This window comes from Sapajus apella, unplaced genomic scaffold (genome assembly GCF_009761245.1).
Source record: "Sapajus apella isolate SASKATOON/1434 unplaced genomic scaffold, GSC_monkey_1.0 scaffold9, whole genome shotgun sequence".
Lineage (NCBI taxonomy): Eukaryota > Metazoa > Chordata > Mammalia > Primates > Cebidae > Sapajus > Sapajus apella.
In genome coordinates this window covers 5131048-5145725 of record NW_022436949.1, presented here as the reverse complement: position 1 = coordinate 5145725, position 14678 = coordinate 5131048, and the positions used below count along the sequence as shown (strand labels likewise).

Sequence of the window (14678 nt, the reverse complement as noted above, 5' to 3'; positions counted from 1 at the left end):
TTTTGCATACTAAGAAATTGAAGTAAATAGCACATACTTAATTTGAGAGCCAACCAATTTCTTCCATAAAGGGCCAAATAGTTATCTTTTTAGCTTTTGGGGACATACAGTTTTGTCTTAACAACTGAACTCTTTAGCTGGAAAACAGCCAAAGATGATAAGTAAATAAGTGGGCATAGCTAGCTTCCAGTAAATTTACACAAACAGATGAGGGGGTGGATTTGGCCCAAAGGCTGTATTTTGCTTATTACTGATACAAGGACACATAGTTGAGTGTGGTAGGTGAAAGTTATGATTCTAATTGAGGTCATTAAGCTGCAGAGTCTATGACTTCTCCATTGTCTACTTCCTTTCTGTGACTTTTTAACTGAAAATACTTCCTATTCCATTCATTTGGGAGCCTTTAATTGTGCAATGATTAAAGTTTTCAAAGAGAAAAATGACTTTGCTTAATTATGTGCATTTAATATTTTATTTAATTCTTTATACTTTATTGTTTTGTTCCTAATATTTTTATTTATTAAGCATATAAGAATTATCTTTAATAATAACATAAATATGAAATTTACTATTGAAAGTTCAGAGTTTTCGCCTAAGGATTAAAAAAATTAACTTTCAAATATGTTTTCACTTACATTTTCTTTTCTGTGTGTAAAATTTTATGGAATAATGTTTCTTTTAATTCCACACCCCATTGTTCTCAGATTGCTGTGTTAACTTTCCCAAATAGGGTAATTGACACATGTGTATAAGTTTGTTGAAATGATTAAAAGCTGTTGAGACTTGTAACCTGTCAATGCTCCCTGGGGAACAAAGTCCTATCTGTCTCTTAGAGGACCCCCTAAATGACTGTAGTGAGTCACCTTTAAAATGACAGCTCTCACCCTAGAATTTGGACTTTGAAGCAGGAAAAAAGCCATATATATACATGTATATATGGGTTTTTATATATAGGTTTATTTTTATATAATGATACATGTGCTTCAGCAAAAAGGGAAATATATCCCCAGATGTTGTGCTCTTAATAACATAAGAAAGTCAGAAAGCATACTTTTTTTTTTTTTAATGGCGTCTTGCTTTGTCACTTAGGCTGGAGTGCAGTATTTCGATCTCAGCTCACTGCAACCTCCGCCTCTCCAGGTCAAACAATTCTTCTGCCTCAGCCTCCCAAGTAGCTGGGACTATAGGTACACGCCACCACAGCCAGCTAATTTTTGTATTTTTAGTAGAGTTGGGGTTTTACCATATTGGCCAGGCTCGTCTCAAACTCCTGACCTCATGATCTGCCTGCCTTGGCCTCCCGAAGTGCTGGGATTACTGGTGTGAGCCACCATGCCTGACCCACAATGCTTTTTATATTAGACTGTAATCTACGGTTTGGACTCCTGTTTGTCTGAGGCCAATAAAAGTCAGGTAGGCAGGAGTAATGTTAAAGATTGGTAAGTCATTCTATGTCTGCATGTAACTTCTAACTTTGTCTTTAACATTTCTCAGTATGAATACGCCCTCGCAATGAATTTAGTATGGCATAGCATCACTTGTAGATATTACCTTTATTGAACTGCAACAGTAGACACAGCACTTGCACGTAAGCACACATACAGAAAGAGAGAGAGAGAGACAGAGAGACAGAGGGAGCGGTGATTGAAACAGAAAGCTGGTACAGTCATAAGCGACAGGTAGAAAGCATCCGGGTTTGGCATGCCCTATCCTGGCTGCCAAATTCAGTATTTTCAAGTGAGGATGCCTAACTGAGATGTTTCCAATATTTGTTCTCTTTTTAAACTGTTTCTATTTTCACTGTTAGTTTTGGTGTTCCATCTAAGATAGGGCAGGTGGAGTAATAATATTTGCTGTAAAATAAAATGTAAATTTCACTATGCAAATAAACCATTAGGAGATAAATTAGCTTGAACAGTAGTGGTATATCACAGTTATATTGCTTTTTAAAATAGGAAGACATACACACGTTTGTATATGTGCTGGAGCAGTTACTGAGTCTCCACTGGAAGGATCACTCACAAGGCTGAGGCTGTAGTCTTTTCTTCTGCCTCCCTTTGTGAAAGTCTCTGTTTTTCAGTGTTCCTGGTCTGGTGGTAATACTAGGGTTCACCACAGTGGATAATAGCTTTATTTTTAACACACTTAGTGCATACTTAGCCAAATAAAATCCAGTCTTTAATGTGGATTGGCTATGGTAATTACTATTTATATTAATTAGCCTGTCAGTGTGCAGACTTTCAACTTTGCCACTGGAGTTCTTGTCAACCTTTTAACACATTACCATTATTATTTTAAAACTAGAGTCATTTCAAGTTCAAATTCATAAAATGTGCATTGGAACCGCCTACCCTGCCTTACAGATGGGTAAAACAGAATATGTGTCAAGATAAAAAAAACTTTTAAGTGACGTTTGCACTCACCTTCCCCTCACCTCATTTAGAAAGTCAATCTGACTTTTTTTTTTTTGGCATTTCATGTTTTACTTTGAAAGAATTAAAATCAGTGTTTATGGGTAGAAGATACCTAAGAGATCAGTAAAGATCTCCACTCATTTTACAGCATTCAGGGATACATATGGTTAGCTAGCTTCCCAAAGTCATGGTAGAGACAGATTTCTCATACACATTCAGTCAGGTGACTTCAGACAGAGAATAGTTGGTATGCCAATCTGCCTAAAAAGCAACAGAAGGCTAGACCTTTGAGAGAGCCCCAGAGGCACATTATTTTCTCTCCTTTCATAGCTGGAAATTTTGTTTTACATTCCTTCCTTAAGGAATCCATTTAGATTTCCGCAAGAGGAGTAGAGAAGGCGGGCGCAGTGGCTAATAACTGTACTCTCAGAATTTTGGGAGGCCAAAGTAGGCAGATCACGAGGTCAGGAGTTCGAGACCAGCCTGGCCAACATGGTGAAACTCTGTCTCTACTAAAAATACAAAAATTAGCTGGGCACACTCTCACATACCTGTAATCCCAGCTACATGGCAGGTTGAAGCATGAGAATTGCTTGAGCTCAGGAGGCAGAGGTTGCAGTAAGCTAAGATCATGCCACTGCACTCCAGCTTAGGCAACAAAGTGAGATCCCGTATCAAAAAAAAGGCATCTCAAGCAACGCCCTTCCCTTACATTCCATGGAGATTCTACCTGTATGTGTGATTTCCTACTGACTAGGGCTTGAGATAATCCTCTAAGCTGCAGGAAGACACTGGCCCTGCCAGTCTCCAGAGAAGAATATATTCACAAGAAGTTGAGAAGAAGTACTGAATGCTAAGGAAAAAATCTCCAGAAATTCTCTCTAAACTACAGGGAAAAAAACATGTTAATCTATTTAATATTCAATATCCAAAGCCCAGTGTTGTTCACTCCTCTTTTCTTAACTACATCCTTTTTTTCTATGGCACGAATTCTCAAGCTGGGCATTATTGACATTTTTGACAGGGTAAATCTTTGTTGTTGGTGGCTGTCCTGTGCATTGTCGGGTGCTTAGTGGCACCTCTGGCTCTACCCACTGGATGCAAGCATCACAACTTCTCCACCCTCATGTCTTAACAATCAAAATTGTCTCTAGGCACTGCCAAATATCTGTAGGGAGAAAATTGCCCCTAGTTGGAAACTACTTATATTCTATTTCAGTGCCTAAATAATCAGTTAGTACAAACTCCAGTAAACATAGACTATTATAGAAGAGCTAAGAAAGGACACCTCTATCAACTTGTAGGGTTCCTGGGACAGTGGACATACGTAATCAATTCTTAGGAATGAAATTATTCTGCCTAGCAGAATTCATGCAGCAGATTTCAGGAGATTCTTGGAGGATCTGGGAATATTTAAAAGCCATTTTTTTAAGGCATAGACATCTTTCCTATCATTCCCGCCCTTGATCTTCACCTCTCTCTTCTGTCTCTTTGCCTGCCAAAGCTTTAAAGATTATTTAAGATTTCAAAGGAAGAATTATTTCTGGGAAGCTGGGAACATACACACCAATACTCTGATGATGGTTTGAAGCTGAGAAATGCAAGATTCAGCAAAGTTGGCATTGCCTCTAGATAGTTGGACCTGGCCCAAGAACAAGGTGCTATTAGGCAGCATCTTATAAAGAATGGATCACCAGGCAGCAGCAAGCTGTCCTAGTGTTATTTCCCTGAATTCACATTCAGCTTGGCAAACTTTCTGCAGAACTCTCCAAGCTAGTGAGCCTAATTCAGGTGTCCTTAGACTATTCTTCCTTGGGATAGACATCATGATGACATCTCCTAAGCGACACATTTGGAACAATCCCCACCTCATTCGAACCTACCTTTCTAACCCTGTTTAACTTTCTGATCAGAAAATATCCTGACTTTATTTAAATGTCTTTATACAGGCTGCCTCTCTCTTCTTCCAGAATGCATTTCCTGTGCTTCTCTGCTGCCAAAATCCTGTCCTACCTTAAACGCTCAATTCAGATGCTGCTGTCTCCAAGAAGCTGTTAACTGATTCCCGTGTTGACCTCTCATTTCCTCCATTGAAAGTACTTGCTTTTTCTTTTGGAAAAAATTTTTGCTCACTGTGACTTTTACTTCTCTCATAGTACCAACTACAAGGTGTATTTTGTAAATATCTTCATTTCTCAATACATTATAATTCTAGAGAGACAAAGACTAGATCTAGTTAATATCTGTATGCCCCATGATGTTGAAATATACAGTACATGCTCCATGAATTACTGTTGAATTGAATCGGAATGAACATTCTCTGGAAGAAAAGGCACCAGAGAAGTCATATTTGACCCATTTATTTATTTCCTTTTCTCCTCTAGATTATAAAGATAGATTAATTTTTGTAGTTGTGTAAAATGAAAGAAATAATGAAATACATATAACTGAATTTTATAAATTTTTAGGAAGAAATGAAGATTAAGAAATCATAAGCACATAATCTCAGAGGTTATCTTCTCTTACCCTCAAATCAAAGTCAAACACTTCACATGTTGAGATCTTAAAATGAGGCTTGTTTAATACATAGGAATTGGTGATAATATAGTAAGATAATTTACTTTCTATCACTTTTTCAGTTTTTCAGTGAAATAGCTAATCATTTCTGCATAAAGATTTTATCTGAGATTTGTCGTCCTAACCTGTTTATCACTTTTTATACTTCCTTTTACAATTTAAAATGCATGCTGTCCATTTTCACACTTCATGTAGGTTATACCTAAAGACTACTGTTAGTTTTCCTTCAGGTTTACATAAGTAGTTTGGACACATTTTACCTAATGTAATTATTGAGTAGATCATTATCATCTCCATAGTTGCTTTACAACATGTGGACATATGGAGGTTATTTTAATGAAGAAATAAATCGATGAGAAAGACAAAATAATATTTAGTTGTCATTGAGAGAAAATTATGAAATGCAAATGAGTATATGATAATAATCACATGGGAGATAGTAAACAACCATTATAGATTGTTTAGTAATACAATGGACAAAAAGATATGGACATAAATTTGACTCTTAAAGGGAAAGTATAAAATAAAATTTCAAAAATTTTATCTTAAAGTCCATTATTAAATTTAAGACAGCATTTAAACTGCAGTAGTAAGGAAAAATACTATCAAAATATGATTTAATACTGTTAAAGAGGTAGTATTGGGATATTTAGCAGATCAGTGAAACAAGTGAGTGAATATCCCATCTCATCTATTTTAATTCGGATTTCTAAAATATAAAATAAGTAATTAGTGATTAAAGAACATTAGAAATGTATTACTGCATCTTTTGAGAATAAGATGGATCTCTGTATGTTATAAGGAGAGATATTAAACAACTTTTTTAGTAAGTTAAATTCAGAATTAGGCCAACTTCACTTGATTAACCACCCTGAAAGTAACTGCTCACAATTGCAATATTACCTTTCCATCTGATCTTTGAAGAAGGCAATAACATTGCATTTATTTAATATAGATGAAACACATCAGACATTTTAAAATGTATTATTTATTTCTTAGCCATATTGCTGTTACTTTACTTCTCCTTCCCCTTTGTTTTATGATACTGGCTTCTGAAATTATTAGGTTCTCATGCTTTTATATGTGTGTGTTAATTCATAGGTATCGACGTAATATTTAAATATCTTTTTAATATTACTAGAACTTATGTAATCATTTCTAAGAAGCCAATTGATAATCCTATTAATTTAATATATGCAAAACTTTATGACTTAAAGGAATTCAGTACAGTCTACATAATTGCTTCCACATGAAAATATACCAAGCAATTTAAAAATTCTAATGTGCCATAATATTTTTAGTGCCCATATCACCAGTGTTGTGAAATATCTTTAAAAATGGCAATGAAAAATTGAATGCAATCTTGGAGAAATAATTCTGAACCATTAAGAACCACTAACATAGCGATGATCTAAATATATGATGTAACAATGAATTTGAAAAATCATATTAGTGGCATAATTTAAAATTTTTTCAAATGATAAATTGAAGATACTAGAGAGGTAAGATATTAAATATGGCAAGATTGCAGAATTTACAAAGCCTAAGATAAGAGGAGGAATTGAACTTTTAGTTCAAGTCTGGGTAAAAGGCTTCCTAACTAGTTGCCCTTGGTTAAGTCCATTGACCTCTTTGAGCTTCAGAATCCTTACTTCTGTAACACCTTATAAATTTGTGAAAGTGTTCTATGGCTTGAAATATGCTCTAAAAGCAGGTTTTATTAGTATTAATTGAGGTTCTAACTTCTCCTTGCTATCTGTAGGAAAATAAGCCTAATCTTCACATAAACAGCCTTGAATGCCATTTTTTAACAAAATATAATGATAATCTACTTGAAGTGAATAAAAAGGGGTTCCAAGTTTGGTTCTTTTCTTTACCATCTTTGGAAAATATTATGAAATAATTTGAATTATGTAACTTCAGAAAGCTATATTTTAAAATATGAATCATAATTACAATTTAGTTTACTTGAATAATTATACATAATTTAATGTGTATAAGAAAAGGAGAGTGGAACAAATAACAAATCATTCCTCGCAAAGTGAAATGTTTCATTTTGTAAGAGAAAAAGTAGAGCATCTATTTAGAGCTAACAAATGGTAAGTTGACCTGTGTGATATAGTTCACAAAAGCTCACCAATATCTTCCCTCCCTTACTTACTCCTTGCTTGTAAAATACTCATTGCCATAGTTTTACCAAAACCTGTTATTTTTTGATAACTCTTTCTGATATATTAAAAATGAGGAACATTAAAAGAAGCTGCACCCTCTTTTAGGAATACTAAGAATTTGATCCCTAATGTAGAATAGATTTCTCAAAATATCATTAGTGTCTAAAGTGAACAGAAAATGATACATTTCATTGGCAAGTCATGTGCATCCATCTGGAAAAGCAGGTAATAGAGTTATAAGATGGTCATTAGCTGAATAATCTATTTGTATATGCCATATTGATGCTATACTGACCTTTACAAGTTAATTTTCTTCCTATTCTACAAAGAATGATTCTATGGCCAAATAATTGTATCTAGTGAGCATACTTACTTAAGTAAATATTATTTGGAGGACGTTGACATTTCATTGATACTGAGGAATATCTGTAATATATGTCCCATCCACAATTTCCTCCTCATTGCAGCATAGTCAAATAGGGAACTTCATTTAAATGACTCAGTACTCCCTCAGTCCTGGACAGATTGTTCAGGTAACTCAGTTAACAGCTTGGTCTGCTTGAGAGCAGTGAAGAAATGTCATGGTAAACATACAGTTTTTGTTATTCTTAAAAGTGAAGTAATTTTCAGTATGTAATGAAATTACTTTTATTAAGTAATAGTGTCAAGGTAGCATACGGTCAAGTCCTGTGTTAGTAAATATCATCAAGCAAAAACCATAAGTATTCTAAGGGCAAAATGTAATTGGCTTAGCTCTTCTTTGTACCCTACGATCCTTGTATAGTGCCTAGTGCCTAAGTGGTCTTCAATAAAAAATAAAAAGCAAGCAAATAAATAAGCAAAATAATAAATATGCAAGTTATTTTGTTTATAACAATAAATTTAACCCATAAAAATCTTCTTAGATATGGAAAAGCAATGTACTCTTCATGATATGTGTTATGCTACTGGAAGAAAAGTAAAATTTAAAAAAATCTGAACAGGCAGAATATTACACTTGTTTGAAATTTAGAAGATGTCACTCAGTTAGTAAGATGGCAGATATATGGGATGTGTGGATTAACTGAGAAAAAAATGCAAACAACCAAATCCAATTTATATAAGGAGTAATGTGTGTTAGAATGTACCTGAGGACTTCTCTAACCAGTTAGTAATCCTGACACCATTCTTTTTTTTTTTTTTTAATATTTTTATTGTTTATTCATTTATCTCTTCTCTACACAGGAGATGTAGAGCCCACTTACAAACTAGTTCCAATTCCATGAAATCCAATGTTTTTACATAATTAATTTTATGCATATTATTATTTTTTCCCCCATTTATTTATTTTATTGCATTTTAGGTTTTGGGGTACATGTGAAGAATATGCAAAATTGTTGCATAGGAACACACGTGGCAGTGTGATTTGCTGCCTTCCTCCCCATTCTTTTTAAATGTTTACTCCTGGGTCATCCCAGCCCAAGGTAAAAACATAGTAGGAATGCAGTAGATGCTTGTTGAATGAGGAGAAAAGGAGATTTGTTATTTTAAAATGCCATGATAAATATGTGTTTACTTTAAGATACTATGTCTACATATTATATATATTGGGTTCTATACTATTTGGAGTTTCAGGCATCTACTAGGGGTCTCGGAACGTTTCTCCTGAGGATGAGGGAGGAATATTCTATGTGCTTTCATCAGTCATATGAGACTATAACAGGGCTTATAAACTTACTTTTGTGAAATCTTCTGGGATCTTATGCCAAATTATCTTTATGTCAATTGTAAATATTAAAACCACATATATAATTAGGCTATGACCATAGAATCATTGGCCATAGAATCATTCTACAAAGAATGATTCTATGGCCAAATAATATGGTAATTATTTAGCTAGCCATTTTATCAAAGCTATCTGAAAGATTGTTAATTCATTTCTACTGAGAAACTAGTGATATTATTAATTTTTTTAAGTCTTATTTTACTGGCAAACAGATAACTAACAAAATGAGTTGTGATGCCACCATTTGCTTTTCCAAGATAATTATGATCAGAGACCCTGTGGTATGCAGTGTGTAACACATCCCTTCTGTGTTAATGAATTCAAGGGAAGGCAACATCACTATTAGTAATAGCTTTTTATTCGGAATCCTCATTTTCCAGATAGGTCACATTAAACACAGCCATTAAACAATAGCGTTGAGATAAATCCAAACAATGTATGCTGCTTTTGTTGTTGTCCTTGTTCACCAAGCACTTGGTGCAGCTAAGAACCTTATGGAGCGATGGGGCTGATAATGGAAATAGTCAACCTGCAAAACACTGGGGCCAGGAAAGTCAGACTTCAATCAGGTCTCATTCAATTATATTTCGAATCAACACATCTTGATAGCCAAAACTCTCATTTGAATTAATGCTCTGATAAATACTGTCTCTTGTCAAGGGAATATAATTAGACAATTATGACTGGGCATATGTTATGCCAGACCTGTCTATTTGTTGACCTCAGTAACTTCTACTCTATTAGATAACAAGCAGCTTTTAACCTGGTTCTAAAAAAGCATGTGCTCTGTTACTACAGGACGTTTTTATGGTGCCATATTTTAAATTGAGCAGTGTGTAGATCCTTTCAAGGGAAGTCATGTTTTACAAGATTTCATCTAACTTTAGAAAACAAAACAAGTTAGTTTCTCAACCAGGAATTCAATTAATCTATGGAGTAGTGAGCCAATCTTTGTGTATTCCCTGTAAAGTTAGGAATGTCAGGTTAAGAGATAACATGAAAGAATTCTTTGAAATTGCGTGATATGTCTCTTTAATGTTTACTTGGCATAGGTATACCTACCATAGATTCTCACTACTTTTAGCTTTGATGAAAAGGTTATTTTGTTACTGATTTTTTATTTTTAATTCGTCTGTAAGCAATTTTTAGAAGTTTGGGTTTCTTACTGAAATTTCCATGAAGTGATTTTTTTTTTTTTTGTGCTTAACTTCAGTTACTTAAGGACCTAAAAGACAAAGTGGTATCACATCACATAATTTGTATGTGTGGGATTTTCTTGAGGGGTTAGTACTTGAAAGATGTGAATTCATTTTTTTCACGTTCTAAATTATGCTAAAACCCCTTCAAATCTCACTGTTTGCTCATGCATCACCTTTTAGAGCAAGTTGCTCCCTAAACGTGTGATTTTGGCATCTCATAGGCTTCCTTGAAAGCGAAGCACCAGAGGTCTGTGATAAAGGCAGTTGCCAGCTAAATGAATATAAGCGAGATTTCCCCAATTCAACTATAAAAGCTTAGAGTCCTGACTGCTGAATTGCCACCGACTTGTAAATAAATAATCACTACTAAATACAGATAATGTGTTAAACAGCTAACGCTAGTAAATCACTGGTGACAGAGAGCCTAAAGGTAAATCCCTCACACATTGGCACAACCAGCTCTTAAAATCTTATGGTGTTTTCATGTCCTCAGACACATGTAATAAATTGAACAACCGGTTACTTAGCGTTAAGAATGTTTAAAAATAAACCCTACTCTCTTTGCTGATTTCATTTAAATACGGCTTTAGATTTTACTAAATGGTTATCTGTCTAGTAAGAGAGAGGCAACACTTGATAAGACTAAATGGAAATCAGTTTTCCATCAAATTTCAGCTATCAAGCTAAATCAACCTGTAGTCTTCTGGCAAAAATAACATCAAATAACAGAGACAACACATTTCAGATACATAAATTGTCCAAAATATAGAGAGTCAGTTAGGTTTCACATGTACAAGATCCCTTCTTTTCTAATTTAAACATTTACGAGTAATAAAAACCAAGAGTAGAGCTTTGGAAAGGCTGTTACTAGGAACCAAAATATAGTTCTCAAGAGAATAAGGCTGATGGGAGTTGTCCACTCTTCCCTCTCAAAGCAGTTTGCAGACGAGGTACAGTCTAAAATATTGATGGTGTTTGACAGAAATATTTTCAGTAGAATTTTTTAGTTTAAAATTACAAAACTTAATTTAATTCAATGTTTGTTTTTGCTTTTGTTTTTGTTTTAAATATAAGAATTTTTATGACATTTATGCTGTTTCTACACTGGCTTGGTGGCCAGAAGAGAAGGCACAAAATTCTCCACCAGTTTGCAAATAATGCATTTTTCTGCTCCAGTGCTCAAACAGCCTTTATTTAACTCAGCACCACATTTTCTAAGGTATGGGCACAAAACTGTTTGTCATGAAGCTGTAAAATGCCAAAAATTTTAAATGCTGAAAGAAAATGTCAATCAAGGCATTTTCCCATCTGCTGCTACTTCTGCAAGTGCTAATTTTGTTTTTCCCAATTCCTGAAATTTGAGGTTTCTTAGCCTCATATGGAAGTAAGTTTGAAACTCGCTAAATGTCACAAGAAAAGGTGTAACCCAACGAAGGAATAGAAGGTGTATTGTTCTCAAAGGACACCAACAAAAAGAGGCAGAAGAGCACTGAGATAAAGGAAAACATTTTGTTAAGACCCAGACCTCTTGAAAAACACTACACAATGCAAGTAACCACTGCTGGTACATACATGCATTAAAGCATTTTTCATGTTTTTGAAATATAATGGGAACACACATCTGAACCACTTAAAATACTTTTGAGAACCAACTGATGGTTTAATATCTACATAGGCAGAAGCTGTATGTTACTGAAAAAACATGAAGAAGTGTCAGGTATTGGTACAAATGTTAATTCTTGTGATTTAGCATGACTTTAATAAAAGCTTCTACAAGGACTTGCACATAACCATGACTGATGGATGTATTTTTTGACCTTTCAGTTAGCTCCATCAGCTCACTCAAACACATTTTGAACAGATTATGTACTGTAGTACTTGGTAGACTATACATTAAACAAGAGACTTTGCTCTGAGGCACTGCTTCCCACACTCCATGGGGAAAAGGAAGCAGGAAAAAACAAAACTCATAGAGTTCGACAGCTACCGAGGCAACACTTGCCATTTACAATATAAGCCCAAATATTTTTGCAACACAACTATATATTAATTTAATAAAATACACAATATAGCTCTTATACACTCAACAATTTGGCTCATATGCACTGAATCTGCAATAAATCAATAAAAATATGTCATTTGATGTAAACACATTGAATCTTCTTACATTTGCACATTTAAATGGTCATGTGATTTGTGTATGTCTAAGACATTTTCACTTTCCTGAGCTATTTTAGTGTCCACAAATGAATAAAACATATTAATCAAGTATTATCTGAATCTTACCACTCAATGGTAACTATTTTGAAGAACTTTTCTATGTCAAATTTAAAACATACTCATCATTATTTAAATCTTTGTTGGACACTAAAATGCTAAATAGGCATTTTAAATCTTTAAATTTTCTTCTCCTTTAATGACGTGAATTAGTCTACGTGTGTGCAGGACAAGATGGACTATATCTTTTTACATTTAACTTTTATACGACATGAGGTGTCTTACAAATGACCAAAGATTTTTTTGTTGTTGTTTTTGTTTTGTTTTTAACTAATGATATGGAATGTTCTTTGTGTTTATATGTGTGTCAGGTAACTTTATACAGAAATGTTTACCACAAATATGTGTTAATGTTTGGTGTAGCTTGGACTACTGCAAGGTCTTTTCAGGACTTTCAGTAGAAGCCTGTGATGACTGCTAGAAATCCACCACAGATCACAAATTATGACCCTGCTTTGTACGGGGTTTTTAGGTAAACAGTTAAGTCAGCATAAATCACGGAGGACAGTCTGAGAGTGATCAGAAATACTTCAATTCTCACACTGCATACCTTCCTAACAGATTGTCAAAAGGTAATTCTTCTCCTCATCCTCCTTTTTCTTCTCTCCTTTCTCTTCTCTTTTTTATTCTTTTCTCTTTAAGCATCAATAATTCTGTCCTAATATAAGTTTGGTCAAAACAAAACCATTGTTATCTCTGAAAAAGAAACAGCAGTGGAAAGAACATACTGTGGGCACTTCAGATGTTCACTAAAAGCCTTAAAGCAGCATTGGTCTTTCTTCATCCCTGTAAAATGGGTTATCACCAGGAGGGATCATTTTTAAATCAACAGAAGAGAGAAGAAAATGCCAATGCCTTTTTTTTTTTTTTTTTTTTCACTTTCTCACAGCCACTGGGTCATTTCCCCGGCAGTCTTGCAAAAGCTTATCAATTTCTCTCACAACTTCCTCTGCATCCACGGACTCTCTGCCCAGATCCCTGTTGGGGTGGTCAAGCTGCTCAAGAACAGCACCCATCTCACTGGAATCCCGGCTGGCTCTGGAATGCACATCTGCAAAGACCCTTGCCATCTGATCGGAAGCCATGAAAGAAGGGTCTCTTGGTTGCTTACTGGGCGACAGATACTGACTGTCAGTGGGCAAGTACTGACTGCTTGCTTCAGCCAAGGCTCCTGGTTTTGCTTCACAACCATCCAGGGAGCCTTTTGTTGAGGTGCAAGGCTCGATGCATGCCTTGGTTGGGCTGCTTGATGCTGAGGGGACCTCTTGGAGAAGAGGGCTCAGGGCACGTTTGGCTTTTAAATAAGGTTTAACGTTGGCAATGAGAATAGTGTGCTCTCGCTTGTCTTTTCCAAATGTACAAAAAGTCTTTTTCCCAGTGGGATTCACAGTTTCGTAAGTCTCAGTCTCAACATTAGCTTCAACTGTAGGTACAAAGAGATTTGTGCGGTAATCTGCATTTTCAGCCTGATTGGCTGCAGGGAACTGTGGCATCCAACACCTGTCAGAATGACCAAGCACTCGGCATTCATCTGTGCAATTAACACACTCTTCCGGTTCTGAAAAACAAAAGAGAAAACAGCAAATCCAATCATTAGGGTTTTCTTTAAATTTCTACAGAGGCTGTGATCAGCTCTTAATGGGCTTGCTTGACCTCTGGTCTCTTAATTAAAAAGGAAAAAACAATAATTAAAACATTTCAGGATGGTTGCATAAACCTGCTGGTTGAGACAATGGTTTAATTTAAATCTATTCTCTAGATATTAACCAATTCCCATAGCCTGGGAAGAAGTAAGAGGTGGCCATTGGAGAATCATTCTCAGTAGAATAGAACATCACTGTAAACTAAACTCCTGGGGACATCAGTTAGTCTTTGTTCTGTATAATTCATCTTAGAAACAGTGAACTTCAAAAAGGATTATCAGGATTAATTTTTCAAATCAAATAACAGGGCAAAAACTGGATTGCAAACTTCTATAACAAGTTCTAAGCTGCTCTTTAAAAAATGTTTTATCACTATTTTGCTTGTAATTGTTATTTGGATGACAGTCACAAAATAAAAGGTTTCCTTTAAATGCTTACTTTTCCTACTGAGAGTGGCAAATGGAATTTTTTATGGGAATGTATTATGAATAAGCTTGTCAAAAAGTGCACATCCCTATTTTATTAGATAGGCGTATGGATCATGTAATCAGTTTTCTGTTCAGCTTTTTGTTTTGGGTGTAAGTAGGTGAAAATGCATTTACTCAACAGATATAGTTCAGAATGAATGACAA

At 34.9% G+C, this 14678-nt stretch overlaps 1 protein-coding gene across 4 annotated transcripts in view; it reads right to left on the bottom strand.

Moving 5' to 3' along the window:
* Window positions 1-9267: 9267 nt before the first annotated feature.
* Window positions 9268-14678, bottom strand: part of PCDH17 (protocadherin 17) — a 101188-nt gene continuing 95777 nt past the window's right edge. For 3 of the 4 annotated variants that reach the window (XM_032277322.1, XM_032277320.1, XM_032277321.1), the window contains one exon: window positions 9268-13961. In XM_032277322.1, the coding sequence (XP_032133213.1) occupies window positions 13279-13961 (683 nt within the window). In that variant the 3' untranslated portion in view covers window positions 9268-13278. The remainder of the gene's footprint in view (window positions 13962-14678) is intronic. The other variant, XM_032277323.1, reaches the window with a different exon arrangement.